Source organism: Brassica napus, chromosome C9, assembly GCF_020379485.1.
Source record: "Brassica napus cultivar Da-Ae chromosome C9, Da-Ae, whole genome shotgun sequence".
Lineage (NCBI taxonomy): Eukaryota > Viridiplantae > Streptophyta > Magnoliopsida > Brassicales > Brassicaceae > Brassica > Brassica napus.
The window spans coordinates 15,444,440-15,460,418 of NC_063452.1; the positions used below are offsets into that span (position 1 = coordinate 15,444,440).

Below are 15,979 nucleotides of genomic sequence, written 5' to 3' on the forward strand. Positions count from 1 at the left end.
TCAAGAGTCACTGATCTCGTGCATAAATCGCGGAAGAAACCACTTATCCCTGCAATTGCTTCATGAACATTTCGTGGTAATATTTCCTTGAAGGCGAACGGAAGGAGGCGCTGCATCATTACATGGCAATCGTGGCTTTTCAAGCCAGTAAACTTTCCTTCCTTTCTGTCGATACAGTTACGCAAATTTGATGCGTAACCGTCTGGAAATTCCACATCGTTTGAAATCCAATCAAAGAACGCATCTTTTCCCGCTGCATCAAGTCGGTATATGGGAAAAGGAGCCCTACCATTCTCATCAACATGAAGTTCTGAACGAGCACATATATCGACTAAATCCAGTCTTGACTTCAAATTATCCTTTGTTTTACCTTGAACATTAAGGATCGTGTTCATGAGATTGTCAAAAAAGTTCTTCTCAATATGCATGACATCTAAATTATGCCTTAGCAGATGATCCTCCCAGTATGGCAGATCCCAGAAAATACTTTTTTTGTGCCAGTTATGTAGTTCTCCAACAGCATCTACCGGAAAACGCTCATGTCCACCGACTTCTGGCGTCCTTTCTGCACCAAAATCTCTTAGTTGTATCTTCAAATCTTTCCCACAAATTTCCGGAGGTGGACTGTCAAACACCCTCTTGTTCTTCGTAAACAAATTCCTACTCCTACGATATGGATGATCAGGTGGTAGGAATCTCCTGTGACAGTCAAACCAACACGTTTTCCTTCCGTGCTTTAGTTGGAAAGCATCAGTGTTATCTTGACAATATGGACATGATAGCCTTCCATGCGTTGTCCATCCAGACAACATACCATATGCTGGAAAATCACTTATTGTCCACATTAGTACTGCCCGCATTTGAAAGTTTTCTTTACACGAAACATCGTATGTTTCAGCACCTTGAGCCCATAGTTGTTGCAACTCATATATTAGTGGCTGAAGAAACACATCAAGTGATCTCTTAGGATGCTCTGGTCCGGGAACGAGAATCGAGAGAAACAAAAACTCTCGTCGCAAGCACAAGTTTGGGGGGAGGTTGTATGGTGTAAGAATGACGGGCCATAGAGAATACTGTCTTCCACTCTTGCCAAACGGACTGAAACCATCAGTACATAATCCAAGGTAGACATTTCTTCTCTCATACGCAAAGTCGGGATACTTTGATTGGAAATGCTTCCACGCTTTTGCATCTGAAGGATGTCTGATCTCACCATCTGTTGAGTGCTCCGCATGCCATCTCATTGGTTGCGCTGTGCGTTCAGACAGATACAACCTCTGCAACCTTTCCGTCAAAGGTAAATACCACATCCTTTTATATGGCACTGGAACTCTTCCAATTGTATCTTTATAACGAGGCTTTCCACAAAATTTGCATGTAACCCGCTGTTCATCCACCCTCCAATAAATCATGCAGTTGTCGCTGCATACATCTATTACCTGATACGATAAACCAAGACCAGCTACGAGTTTCTGAACCTCGTAGTATGAACCAGGAGCTACATTATCCTCGGGTAGAATACCTTTTACAAAATCAGCAATCGCATCCACACAGTCTTCAGCCAAATTATAATCTGTTTTAATGCCCATCAATCTTGTAGCAGATGATAAAGCTGAATGACCATCTCTGCAACCTTCGTACAATGGTTGCTTTCCAGCATCCAACATATCATAAAATCTCCTAGCTTCTGCATTGGGTAAATCTTCCCCTCTAAAATGATCATTTACCATCTGCTCAGTACCTACACCATAATCTACATCCGTTCTAATTGGTTCTTCTAATCTAACCGCTGGCTGAGGTTCACTAGTACTACCATGTTCATAATCAGTTTCCCCATGATGATACCAAATTTTGTAACTTCGTGTAAACCCACTCAAATATAGATGAGTCCAAACATCCCACTCTTTAATAACCTTTCTATTTTTACAATTAGAGCAAGGACATCTTAACATACCTGTTTTTGCTTCCGGTTGTCGGTGAACTAACCCCATGAATTCAGTTATACCTCGTTGGTATTCTTCCGTAAGCAATCTCGTGTTCGGATCCAAATGAGGTCGATCGATCCAAGAACGAAAATAATTTGAAGAAGACATATTTTTTATGAATCAAATTCGTGTGTAAATAGAGTAAGAGGGAGGATGAAGATATGAAGTGAATGAAGAGGAAGAGGAGTGCTTGTATTTATAGTTTAAATCCTGCCGACATACCGAGGAAATTCCAACGGAATTCCGACGGACAAAACTAGTTCGTCGGAATTTCCTCGGAATTTTGTAAAATCCCCCAACGGCTCTCCAACGGCTATAATATTTCCTCGGAATTCATCGGTTTTTTCCGAGGAACACAGTTTTCCTCGGAATTTCCTCGGAATATTCCGACGGACTGTAGTTTCCTCGGAATTCCGTCGGTATATTCCGAGGAAATTCCGAGGAAACCCAATTTTGTGTTTCCTCGGAATTTCCTCGGAAATTCCTCGGTATATTCCGAGGATTTCATTTTCCGTCGGAATGTCCGTCAGAATATCGCTGTTTTCTTGTAGTGTAGGAGGAAAATACATTTTTATAGTTGTAATTAATCTGCTTCTGTTATTAGTATACATCTTGCAACCATGGAGTAGAAAGAGACGTATAGACCTTTCTTGACGTAAACAGATACGCATACATATGTGAGATCACGTGTGTATATATAATTTATCTATATACTGTATCAACTATATTGTGTCTGCATAAATACATACATACATAGCTATGTAGATTATGGGTGCCAGTTCATGTTAGGAAGCTGAAACGCCTGTCTTAAAACCCCATGATCAACTAGAGTCGACGTCGTATCGATGACTCCATTTCCATGAAACCCTGAACTCTGAGGAATTTCACTAAGCATCGAGACAAATGAGACATTGTAGTTGTCATTATTGAGATCACTCGTATGATGGAACCTCTTGCTCGATAAGAAGGACCCGAAAGAAGATGATCCAGAGGCCTCATGACCTATACGATACTGACCACACAAGGAACGTTTGTCCGAAGAAACGGCCATACCATCGAAAAAGTGTTCTTCGTTATTATTATTGTTGTTGTTGTTGTCTAAGACCGATGTGGAAGATGAATTAGCAGATGATTTTGAGAGCATTCCTTCCATGAGATCTTCTCTTAGTAATACTCTCTCCATTGTTGGTCTTTGTGAACTATTCTTCTTATAGATCCTACAAAGAACCCAATCGTCTAGCTGCGATTTTTGGATTCGTATTACATTAATAAATACACCAAACCATATTACATATATTTAGTATATAATAATTAATAGCGTACGCGTTAGTCTAACGATCAACTCATTTAATAGAGACTATCATGAATTATACCCAAAATAATATTTTTGCTCGAGTTTCCCACGTGAAACAATGTTGTAGACTAACAAGTAGATGTTAGATAATTTTCCACGTGGTGACGGTATGAGGACCTTATTTTATATCTTAGAATCTATATAAGCCGATGACCAAAAATTGTTAGTAGATGTTAGACCATTTCGCATACCCGTAGTGAGTTTTTCCTTGACGTGGTTGAGTCGGGTGGCTTAGCAGCGGTGTTAAGGTTACCATCAGTGAGGCGATATTCATGCATGATCCAATCAGTTTTAATCCCTTTAGGAGGTTTTCCACCATAGAACACAAGCGCTTTCTTGACCCCAACCTTGTGACTATTGCACGTAAATATTGGTTTATCGGTTCCCGTGGCTTTCCAGTAACCAGAAGTTGCTGCCCGATTCGGCCTAACCCCATTGGGATACTTCCGATCTCTAGGACTAAAGAAGTACCATTCTTGTTCTCCAAAACTCGCCTTGCCTAAACCATTCAAAATACCGTACATTAACCAAGTGATCACCATCCATCAGTAAAAGAAAAGATGTCAATGGACTCATAATCTAACTAACTATGCATTTTAATCGAAACAACAAAAAACAAATTAGGAAATATATAGGTAAGTGTATATACTTGGAAGCTCCCAAGGATCAAACTTGTAAAGATCAATCTCGGCGATGATTGAGACCGGTAGTGGAATAGAAGCAGCTTTCTTCTTGAGGTAATGAACTACAAGTTCTTCGTCGGTCGGGTGAAACCGAAACCCGGGAGGGAGATGCGGATGACCCGGCCCTATGGTCGAATCCCCCATGTTTTCCATCAACTCGCTATTTTCAAATGAGTTATTCTACGAAGACCGTCTCATGATACTCAAGGGAGAATATGTAAGCAGAGGATTTTGATATTTTGGAGAGTGAAGGTGTATCATATAAGATGCAAGAAGAAATAGGTGTTAGGTTTGTGTGTGCATACGAGTACCGAACTGGGTCCCTTGATAAGAAAATGACACGTGGCTAATCGTGGGGCCCAGGATAAGCGGCCAATGTGCATTAAATGTTGGAGAAAAGGCAGGTTTTTTCGAACTGCCTTATGTCATGCCTTTCTTATGCTACACATCACGCACATACCTCATTTTGGGTTTTTTGCAAAACTTTTTATATATAAGAATATAAATGTGGGAATTCTGTCTTATATGCATTTTTTTACTTGAATATTGCATGAGCATTGTGTTTTTTTGTTTGCAATCAAACATTAACTAATTACGATGATATAAAAAAAATAAACTCGACCATAACAGATACTTTTAACAGATGGTTTTGATTAACTTTCTTTTCTGTGAATTTTAAAGCCTTTTGTGGTTTCAATTTAAATTATTTATTACCTTATCAATTTTTACATTAAAAAATGCTAACTAATCTAGGAAAATTGCAATACTAGTTATCCTTTAATTTGAGAGCCTTCAGAAGAAATAATGTTTTTAAAAAGAACAAAACTTAGGTTAAATTCACTCCACCTTTTACCAATCAAAGTGACACATAAATTATTAATTAAAAATATTAAATTAAATAAAAAATAGCTACAAAAAATAAAAACGCTAATTTTAACGACGCTAACGCTTCCAGCGAAACCCTAAGCCCTAAATCTTAAATTCTAAACCCTATACCCTAAACTCAAAACCCAAAGTCAAACCCCTAAACTCAAACCTTATACCCTAAACCCTAATCCTAGACCCTAAACCCAAATTATATACCTTAAACCCAAAAAATAGACTATAAACCTAAATCCTATATCCTAAACCCAAGTCTTAGACCCTAAACCCAAACCGTAAACCTTAACTCAAACCCTATAGCATCTAAGTTTCGGGTTTGGGTTTAGGATTTACCGTTTGGGTTTTAGGTCTAGGATTTGGGTTTAGGGTATAGGTTTTGGGTTTAGGATCTACGACTTGGGTTTAGGGTCTACGACTTGGGTTTAGGGTATAGAGTTTAAGTTTATTGTCTAGTTTTTGGGTTAAGGATGTATAATTTGGGTTTAGGGTCTAGGATTAGGGTTTAGGGTATAGGGTTTGAGTTTAGGGGTTTGGATTTTGGTTTAGAATTTAGGGTATAGGGTTTAAAATTTAAGATTTAGGGTTTAGCTGGAATCGTTAGCGTCGTTAAAATTAACGTTTTTATTTTTTGTAGTTTTTTTATTTAATTTAAAGATTTTTAATTAATAATCTATGTATCACTTTGATTGATCCTATAGGGTGAGGTAAACATGAGTTCCGTCGTTTTAAAAATTTGTGTGATTGAAAAATCTATTGAAAGGGCAATGGACCTGAGATTTAGCCCAAATTAGTAACACTAGGGGGCATTTGAAAATATATAATTAGGTGTTTCCTTTTCCACTCTACGCACAACTAATCCATCTGGTTTACAAGTTTTGATGTAAAGGTTGGATGCTTGGTCCAAAATATTGTGGGCCGGATAAAAACAAATCCTGCTAGATGTAATAGCCCAGCTTGACTGTATTCTTTATTTCGTGAAATGTCATGTTAATATATCCGTGTTCAGATTCAAATCTGCGTTTTTAGGTTGGATTTTCGGGTTCAGCATTCCCATTCAGATTTTATACATGTTTAGGTTTGGTTCGATTAACAATACTTCATATTTTAATACGTAATTTTGTTTAAGATTCGTTTTGTATTCAAACTCATATCAGATCGGTCAAAGTATCTATATATAGATATTATTATATCAAACTAAATATACAAATGAATATTTGAAGTATTTATTTAGATTATGAATAATTTTTTTTAACATCCGACAGAAATATATGTCTTGTGGTTACAATGGGAAATGAGAGCAACATAAAGGATACAAGTACATTAAATATTTTACATGATCTATTAGGATATTTTTACAACTTGGATCAAATACAAATCAGGGTTATTTGGTTCGGATATCTCCGTCCAATCCTAATCCGATTTATAATCACGTATAAGAATGCTTCGAATAATTATAACATCTTCCAGGTTGATTAATGTATCGAGTAATGCAATATTTCACGTCTGAGTCGTTAGGTCAATCAATTGAGTGACATAAAATTTTCGATATAGTTATGCCATTTGCATTTTGCTGATTTTACGTAAGAAACCAGTAAACAAAGATCATTTTATACTTATATAGATGCTCTTTTAAACCAACTTTTAATTATACATTTGTTAATTTAAGGTCCAGCATAAGTAACATTCATCTCATATGGTGGGGTATAAACACCATGACCTGGTTTGATGATTGTCCAATCTCATATGTGTTACCACGTATAAGCCTGCGGGAGGATATCAGGAGATCTCGGTGATAACGAGATCACCTAGAATATATTCCCATGTAACTATTAGGAAAGCTAGCATTAATGTATAAGTTAGATTTCTTATTCTATTATGTAAAAAACTTGCTAGACAAGTTATGTATTTGTATAAATAAGCCTATTGACTAAGTTAATAAGAAGAGAGAAACTATTATACTACTTAGGTTTCTTCCAAATTTGACATAGTATCAGAGCCAAAGATCTAATATCCTATGGGTTATGGTTTTGTTATTCTTTTCTAAAAAAGAAAAAAAAAATGGTTTTCACGTTTTCTTTCAATTTGAAGTTCTTATCTACTACTTCTTCTACTTTGTGACGAGTTTTGATTATTATAGTTATGCTTCTTCTGTAATTTATCTTCCTATGATTTTGCTACTAAAAAAAAAAAAGGAAAAGACGTTGTCTCATACTACAAAAGAGGACGACGTTCACTTTGATTATTATTACTAGGGATTATGAGCATGGACCATTGATGGATCCGTTCATATTCACTTGTGTAATATTTTCTTATCATGATCTTCATGTGGCTATTTATCAACTACAACTCCGATGTAGTCACGAAGATGACGACTCCAACGGGTATATACGGATCCAGTGGGGTGATTATTTGATGATGTTGCCGTGGACTTTGAGCATGAATCAGATGGGTTCGTTCGGTTCACATGGTGGCATGAGACGAGGAAGATACACAACTACTACAGTATTTTTCATGGAATTGATGACCTTGGCGAGGTATAAACGCTATTGATGACCCTATGGTGGGGTATAAACACCATGAGATAGTTTGATAATCGTCAAATGTCATACTGTTACCAAGTATAAGCCTGCGGGATTAAGAGATTTCGGTGAAATGAGATCACCTAGAATATATTTCATGTAGCTATTAGGAAAGTTAGCATTAACGTATATAAGTTAGATTTCATATTCTATTATGTAAAAAAACTTTTTTTGAAAAAAAAAGGTTAAACCCGGATCTATTAAAGACATAGACCTAACATCCGGATGGGAGATGCAACCCACAGATGGATCCTCTCCCGGATATTCAAATGGGCCGTAAACATGAGTCCATATCCACGTGTCCACATGTGGAGCTAATAATTTCGCACTAGAGAGGAGTCGATCCCTGGTCTAGACCAACAGGAAACTCCTCCTCTAATGGAAACAACTAAACCACCGCGATGTGGTTCATTATGTAAAGAACTTGTTAGACAAGTTATGTACTTGTATAAATAAGTCTATTGGCTAAATTAATAAGGGGAGAGAAACTATTATACTACTTAGGTTTCCGCCAAATTTGACACTACATAGGATGGGAACAAAATTTGACTGGGTCCACGAGACAAGCCTTCCAAAATAACAATCCTTAAACACCTTTGCAAAACATAATTAATTTTTTTTACAGCAGGCAAGCTAATTTTTTTTTTTTGGCTAAATTATATTCTATTTAAAGCATGAGACCAAAAAAGTTTACAAAGCTGAGCTTAGTGGGCCAAGGGCCTTAATAGAACGAGAATCACAGTAAAATTGGATTTTCTAGGCTTGCCCAAGCCCATACGAAAATCCAGAAGGTAGAGCAGCGGTCAGTTGCATGCATCAGAGGAGGTGGGGGATCGATGGAGGTCAAACAGTCCAAGCTTGGAACAGAGAGGACGATAAGTTTGGGTTTGAGTATCGGGTAGCAGCGATCTTTTGTCTGATTACTCTGTCAATGTCCTACTTTATCAAATCTCGATGCCGGAAAGCCGAGCGATGAAGATGACTGTTGCGCTCAGACCAGCAGAAGTATATTGTTGCTTAGAAGCGTGAGAAGGCGCCATGGCCCTAGAGGAGTAGTTGCTCGCATCGCAGAGAGGACATCATGCCAATTAGGGAGAGGGGGGGGGGGATGGGGCTTCTGGACATGAATGATTCCCATATATCCCAAGTATATGGGCAGTTGAAGAAGAGGTGATCACGTGACTCTGAGGCGGCATTACACAGGATACAAGACCGATCAACATCCAGACTGTTGGGGATTGATTTACATCCTCCTCAAGGCCCATTAGACATTGAACTAGACTCATATTACTAGGAAGCCCTAGGGAAGCCCTAGGCTTCATCTTTCTATAAATAAGGAGTTACTTCCTTATGAGAAAAGATCTCTCTCCTCCCATTTGACATATTAAACACTTCATACAAAGAGTTTATTGATTCTTAGATTTATTTACACTTGTAATCATACATGTAATATAATTTTTAATCAATAAATTCTTTTTGATGTTCTTTTTCCATTTGATTTCTATGTTGATTTCTCTTTAGCCTCAAGAATCTAAGAAATCTATTTCTTAAATTCTTCATTGTATGAATCCGACAAACACACCATTTTCGGTTCAAACAGTTGGCGCTAGAAGGAGGGGGCCAAAGAGAACAATCTTGATAGCATATCAAACTTGGAAAAACCCGAGATCTAGGATAAAAAAAAAAAAAAAAAAAAAAAAAAAAAAAAAAAAGAAAAAGAGAGAATGAACCAACGATGTCGTCTTGTTTCTTACCGTGGATACTCGTCAGTTCCGGTTTGTTCATCACAAGATAGGAGAAGCTGTTCGAGACTCACGTTCCGGTTTGTTCATCACAAGATAGGAGAAGCTGTTCGAGGCTCACGTTCTCGGCTTTGATAACGCGACAGTCCTCGACATAACTTGATATCGGCGTTCTTGGGTTGATCTCGGCAGTTTGGGCATATCATCCTCAGAAGATTCGATCCCGGCAGAAGCAGTTCATCGAGCACTAGGTGAAGCTAAAGGATGAAGCTTTCTCATGAAAGCTTTGCTTTCTTCGGGTGGGACTTTCATCGAGCACTTGGTGGGCTGATAATAACATGAAGCAACAATGGCAGTTCATGTTCGTAATCCCAGAGAACGACATCAGACACACGATCGCAAACGTCGCCGCCGTGAAGACGAGCCATCCTCGCAGCTTCCGCCATCTCCTTCATTCTCTTCCCCGGCGTATCCTCACCGTCCGTCAGAGATCTTACGGCTCCCGCGATCTCCTCAGCTTTCACTACCTCTCCGTTCGCAGCGACGTAATTCATACGCAGCTCCAGCTCCAGACAAGCAAATAGCAAACAGAAACTTATCTGGCTCGGCTTCCACTGAATCATCTTCCTCCTCATCAACTTCTGATCGGATGAGCAACCACTTGATCTGCCTTGAGAAACACATGTTCTTCACTGCGTTGTTGGATCGAGTTCTTGTCTGGTCAGATGAGCAACTGCTTCGCTCATACCTTTGGTCTCCAAGCTGTTGTTCAGACACGAGACACGGCAAAGACTTGATCCTTCAAGCCCCATCAAGGACAGCTTATTGACGACTTGAGCTCTGTTTTTCAAAGCTTTATTCTTACTAAATTGAGCTCCAAAGTCAACAGCTTCTTCTCGCCATGACTCGCTTTGCGAGAGTGAAGACTGCAACACCTTACAAGGCGTGCTCCAGCTTAATACTGCCATGTTATGTTTCCACTCGGCTTCACAAGATTGTTCACCGTGCAAAACGCATTCCAACCTGTCGTTAAGCTTGGCTTCTCGAACAGCAAAGAATCTGACGAAATGACATCAGTCATCACACCTCCATTAAAAGCTCTTGCTTCTCTTTGCCGACTTGTTCTGTGGAACACAGAGCTTACCACCATCTCAGCTCAGACAAGAACGATCCATTGAGGCAGAGCTCACCACCATCTCAGCTCAGACAAGAGCGATACATTGAGATAAGTTTTCCCAATATTAACTAATTATTATCATTAGACCACCTTCTTTAAAACGTCAAAATGCACGTCTATTGATAGTTTGGCAGCTAATTGCTTTATTAAAATTATTGGGAAAGTTAATGGATTATGGTAGTCATACGTAAACCCTTGTCCCTTGCTAGGAAAAATTAATATGCTAGCAGCAAGGAAAAACTAATATGCTAGCCCGAGTATCAAGTCATAAAGCATATCAACTCTTACATTTTTTTTTTGTGAGTTGCAAGGTCTAATTATTAATGGGGTTTAAATTTTATTTGTGAAGATTATCTCTTTGGTGACTCGATCTCGGCGACCATGATTCAGTCTTGATACATTCAGTTTGATTCCGGCGAGAGCGGAGATGATGAGCCAACCACCTCATCCCCTCATCACCTCGTCATTTGTTTCACAGGGTCGACGGCGTCTCGTTCTTGTGAATGATGCACTCATCAAACATTGTGCTTCTTTATGCTCCATCAACACCGATGAGCCCGAGCCCGACCTCACAAATGAACGTCATCGCAGCCTGACGAACATACAAGCCAACAACTTGCTCGGCACACACGATCTCAACACGAGACTTCGGGTCGGCAATAGTTCGGTAAACTTGTATTTTAGGCACGAGTTTAAATTGAACTTGCTTTTTATTAGGCACGAGTTTGCGGTCGACTCGCTTATTGTTAGACACGAGTTTACAAAAACTCAACTTTGGCTAGGCATGAGTTTACAGAAACTCTCCTTCTACTAGACACGAATTCTCAGTAAACTCGCCTCTGTCTTAGCATGAGTCAAGTAAACTCGTCTTTCGCTAAGCATGAGTTTAAAGCAAACTCGCTTTTTACTAGGCACAAGTTCGAAATAAACTCACCTAAACCGTCATAGGCATGAGTATGTCTAGTTCATTGTCTAATAAACCCTATTCGTAAACTTCGCAGAGATCGATTCCATCTCTCTCAACGAACTTGGGGGGACTTACTGTTGGGGATTGATTTACATCCTCCTCAAGGCCCATTAGACATTGAACTAGACTCATATTACTAGGAAGCCCTAGGGAAGCCCTAGGCTTCATCTTTCTATAAATAAGGAGTTACTTCCTTATGAGAAAAGATCTCTCTCCTCCCATTTGACATATTAAACACTTCATACAAAGAGTTTATTGATTCTTAGATTTATTTACACTTGTAATCATACATGTAATATAATCTTTAATCAATAAATTCTTTTTGATGTTCTTTTTCCATTTGATTTCTATGTTGATTTCTCTTTAGCCTCAAGAATCTAAGAAATCTATTTCTTAAATTCTTCATTGTATGAATCCGACAAACACACCATTTTCGGTTCAAACACAGACCCCATGCTGCCATCCTGTCTTTGGTAGGGCATCGATCAAGCACAAACAGCCAAGTTAGGAACTGATGTTTTGGGATTCCACCAGTGAACCAGACCTCCTAATGCCACGCCACCTCCGGCTCAGCCGTTCTTAAGAGGTCGTAGATCATTCTTGTTGAATAGGAATCTGCTTTATTACCTCCAGGCATCCAAAGGTACTCATCTCTAGTATGAAATAGAGATAGTGTTGATAAGTAAGATTGGATATTGACCTGTTTTTCTGATCTCGCAGGAGGCAATACCCAAGTGTCAGATTCCCATAGCTCTGCTAAGGTTGCCATTGAAGAAATATCGACATGGCTAGCGCTTTCACCTTGCAGGTAGTTCCTTAAATTTCCGAATGGTGACCAATTACTAGTCCAGAAGTAGGTTGTCTCGCCATTTCCTACAACAACCTTGATCCATTGGAAAATTGTTTCTCTAAGCAGCAGGAGATAGTTAGCTAACCAAGAATGTTTTTGCTTTGTATCGATCACCCAGAAATTGTTGATATCACCTTCAAGAATCTCTTCAATAAACCAAGTAGCCCAGATGGAATCAGACTTGAAGAATAGCAGCCATATAAGCTTCAGCGCACAAGCCTTGTTCCAAGCAATCCAGTTTTTTTAACCCTAGGCCTCCTTCACGTTTCGGCTGAGAGCATTTCTCCCAAGCTACCTTCGCAGCTCCATTCCCGTCCAGTTTGCCTTTCCCAAGGAACTTTGGACACATCGAGTCGATTTCAGATAGACAAGCTTTGGGTAGTATGTACGCATAGGTCCAGAAATTGATGAGTCCCGAGATACCCGTGGATATAGGTTGAAGCCTTCCTGCGAAGGATAGTAGACGGACAGTCCAAGACATGAACTTTGATTTGATGGCCTGAATCAAGGGAGCGCAGTGGTTCATGGAGAGCCTTGACAGATAGGCAAGCCAATTTTTCCGTCCGATTTAACGTCAAGTACTAATGTAAACATTTGTCCCCCGAAAAGACAAAACTAATGTAAACATTTCTGTTAACAATTTGATATATATATTACTAAGAAGTTTTGCAGTCATATATTTTTTGGATTTTCTAAAACAGTATTTAACAAAGTTGTTGTCAATGGTTTAATAAAAATTTCGTTTCACCAAAAAAATAAGTTAATGTCCAACCATTAATCCGATTATGCAGTTTTTCTCTCACAACATAATGATTTTTTGCTGTTTATATATGATATTTTTGTCAACTATATATGAATTTATTTCTCTCACAAAAATAAACATTTGTCCCCAAAACAACTAATGCATTATTAACCGTAAACGGTAAATCTGAGTTATAGACATGAGATATTTTATAAAGTTTTGTTTGTTTAAGCAACCATATATATATATATTTATATCACGTTATTGATTTGTTTTTTTTTTTTTTGAACATCGTTATTGATTTGTTAATATGAACTTCTTATTTTATATGCTGATACAGCTTTTTAATTTAGTGCATTAACGTAGCATTCAGGGAGTACTATTTAAGTATTTTGTTTTTGGGATGGTGACCGTTTCAAAGAATGTTTTACTTCTTTTTCCTGATGCTTTACAACAACGGAAAAGTAATTAGAATACTTTTTATATAATAGCATATACGTCTTTGAAGGTTTTTTTGTTTTCTCTTCAAACTACATGAAAGAAGACGCAAATACTTGCAAGTCAAAGAGGGAGAAAAAAAAAACGTTTCAAAAATATTTGTTTCCCAAGCTTGGAATCACACCAAGTGTTTTCTTGAAGTCCAAATGTTAGAAAATGAAAGGTTGAATTCTTCCTTGAATACCAGCGAGAGAAGAACCAATATTTACAAACCATAGCTAAAACCATTATAAATAAAGACACATATATCTATTTCTTGCCAGTCTAAAACCAATTCTTCTTACGTTCCATTACTGTTTCTTTTTCAAACACGGTTAAATAAAAATAGTTCTCATAATCTCTGAATAATTCTTGTGATTTATTTCATTTTTCTCTTCAGTTCAAATTTGATCGATGCAACGCTTGTCAGTACCTTGTTCTAAACTCGCATGCACAAGATACTTAGCAAACCCAACCCTACGTAACCAAAACCCATGTGATATTTTCATCAATCATCGCGGGATCGATACCAAGAAGACTATTTCAGGCCTATTATATGATCGATTCACTAGACTAGGTTTGAATTCTTTTTTGGATAGTAAGAATTTAAAGCCTGGGGATAAACTTTTCGTGGAGATCAATGCAGCAATCAAAGAATGCAGTGCTGGTATTGCGGTTTTTTCACCCCGTTACTGTGACTCTTACTTCTGTCTCCATGAACTCACCATGCTCATGGAGAGCAAGAAAAGAGTTATCCCAATCTTTTGCGATGTCAAGCCATCAGAACTATGCGTTAAGGACGACAGGACACGTCCAGCTGCCGAGATTCGGAGGTTCCGGTTGGCTCTCGAGGAAGCAAAATACACCGTAGGACTCACGTTTGATACATGTAATGGGTATGCTCTTGGGGTTCAATTTTTTATATATGGAATACATAGTTTCATTGTTTTTTTTTTTTTTTGATAACTCTGGTATCTGGGCAGCCACATTCCCAACTATCTCTCCGAAAGGGGTCCAGCGCCCCAACGGAAGAGATGTTAAATCTGTTGTGGCCAAGGCTCGAACCCGGGTGACGGGCAGTACATCTGTACCTCTTTTACCACCAAGCTACGAGCGCTTGGTTCATAGTTTCATTGTTTTCTAACTTATGTTAAACTAATTATCGGTAACCTTAAGAGAATAAACATAAATATAACACTTTTTATGGCTTTATAGAACATTTTCGTTTATGTATTTATATAAATACAAACGGAATAATGATTGTGTTGACGGTTCGTATTTGAAGGTTTACAAAGAAAGTTCATTAAAAAACTAGAAATATGCACTCATGTAGTACTAAGTATAGTTTTTGTACACAACGTTTGAAACAGTCAAACATAAGGCTTATAATTCATTATTTATTTCATAACTAATAAACTAATAGGTAGCGCTTATCTACTTATAGAAGCTTTAAACAGTAGGAGAACCCCGATGTCAGCTTAGAATGCTCTTTGGTTATAAGAAAACACTTATGGTCTCTCATTGATAATTTTTTTTTTGATCATTGATTATTGATTTTTTTTATAGTAGAAAAATCAATATATGAACTTTGATGCTTGTTGGAAACCCTACAAAGATAAGTTTGATAAAACTAACTTATGCGTAAAACTGTTGTGTAGAGACTGGTCAGAGTTCTTGGCCAAGGCATCGGATGCAGTCACGAAGAACTTGTTAGACGTTGAAGAGGCGAGACTACGGAGCATCAACCCTACGTACAAGCACATACCTGCATAGGTCAATCAATAATACAATAATAAATGAGACATAACAAAGTGTGTTTTATTTTCTGTTTATTTAACTTAATTTGACAGTAGAAAATTCTTTTATTATTTTGATTTCTGAATAATCATTTTTCAATTAGCTTCAATCATGTAAGAATTTGATTAGTTATATTGATTATTATTAATTTTGTAAACAGATTATCACACCAAATATGACAGATTGAATCAATTTTTTTTAACACGATTGAATCAGTATTATTATTTTTAGATGTGATTTTTTACAATGCATGTATGATATGTTTAGGGTATGACATGCTTGTGGTATGGCATATTGAATTAATATTACTGAAGTACCCTAAGCTTTTATGGTACGAGACGACATGTCTGTGGTATGACATATTGAATCAATATTAATCAAGTGTCTTAAGTTGTTCATTGTCTTAAGTTGCTCATGGTATGACATGTTTGTCTCAACACAAGCTTTTTATTTTCTAACTCTAGTGCTCAATGCTTATACTAGTTGAATGTTATAGAAAAGAGTGCATATTTTATATGGATTTGTAACATCCCAATTTACAGAAAACATATAAAAAAAATTATTTTATTGGAACGAGGGTAGTATGTTATTGCAATTTTGGGGATATTATATAAATGTTATGTTAGGCACTTGGGATTAAACAGCAACATGGGTAAATTAAAAAGAAAGAAGAAAAAAATGCAAGAAGAATCGACGAAACCACAATCCAAAAATCAATTGTACATTCAGGTACATTTAAGAAAA

At 37.6% G+C, this 15,979-nt stretch overlaps 2 protein-coding genes and 1 long non-coding RNA gene across 4 annotated transcripts; 2 read left to right on the top strand and 1 right to left on the bottom strand.

Annotated features, from left to right (window-relative positions):
- Window positions 1-2,593: 2,593 nt before the first annotated feature.
- LOC106375041 (NAC transcription factor 25-like) lies at window positions 2,594-4,175 on the bottom strand. Its single transcript, NM_001315987.1, is given in 3 exon segments — window positions 2,594-3,225; window positions 3,531-3,838; window positions 3,989-4,175. Coding segments are annotated over 3 exon segments (969 nt in total). The 3' UTR covers window positions 2,594-2,751.
- A 4,430-nt stretch (window positions 4,176-8,605) lies between these two features.
- LOC111211813 lies at window positions 8,606-12,896 on the top strand. 2 transcript variants are annotated; one of them, XR_002662721.2, is made up of 4 exons: window positions 8,606-11,069; window positions 11,818-12,012; window positions 12,090-12,177; window positions 12,338-12,896. It is a non-coding gene; the product is annotated as an uncharacterized LOC111211813 (long non-coding RNA). The 2 variants fall into 2 exon arrangements; XR_002662722.2 differs by having other exon boundaries at window positions 8,607-11,069; window positions 11,847-12,012.
- A 445-nt stretch (window positions 12,897-13,341) lies between these two features.
- On the top strand, window positions 13,342-15,381 carry LOC106374066 (TIR-only protein). The gene has a single exon (XM_048770093.1). The coding sequence runs from the start codon at window positions 13,853-13,855 to the stop codon at window positions 14,399-14,401; it is 549 nt and encodes a 182-aa protein (XP_048626050.1). The 5' UTR covers window positions 13,342-13,852; the 3' UTR covers window positions 14,402-15,381.
- Window positions 15,382-15,979: the final 598 nt, after the last annotated feature.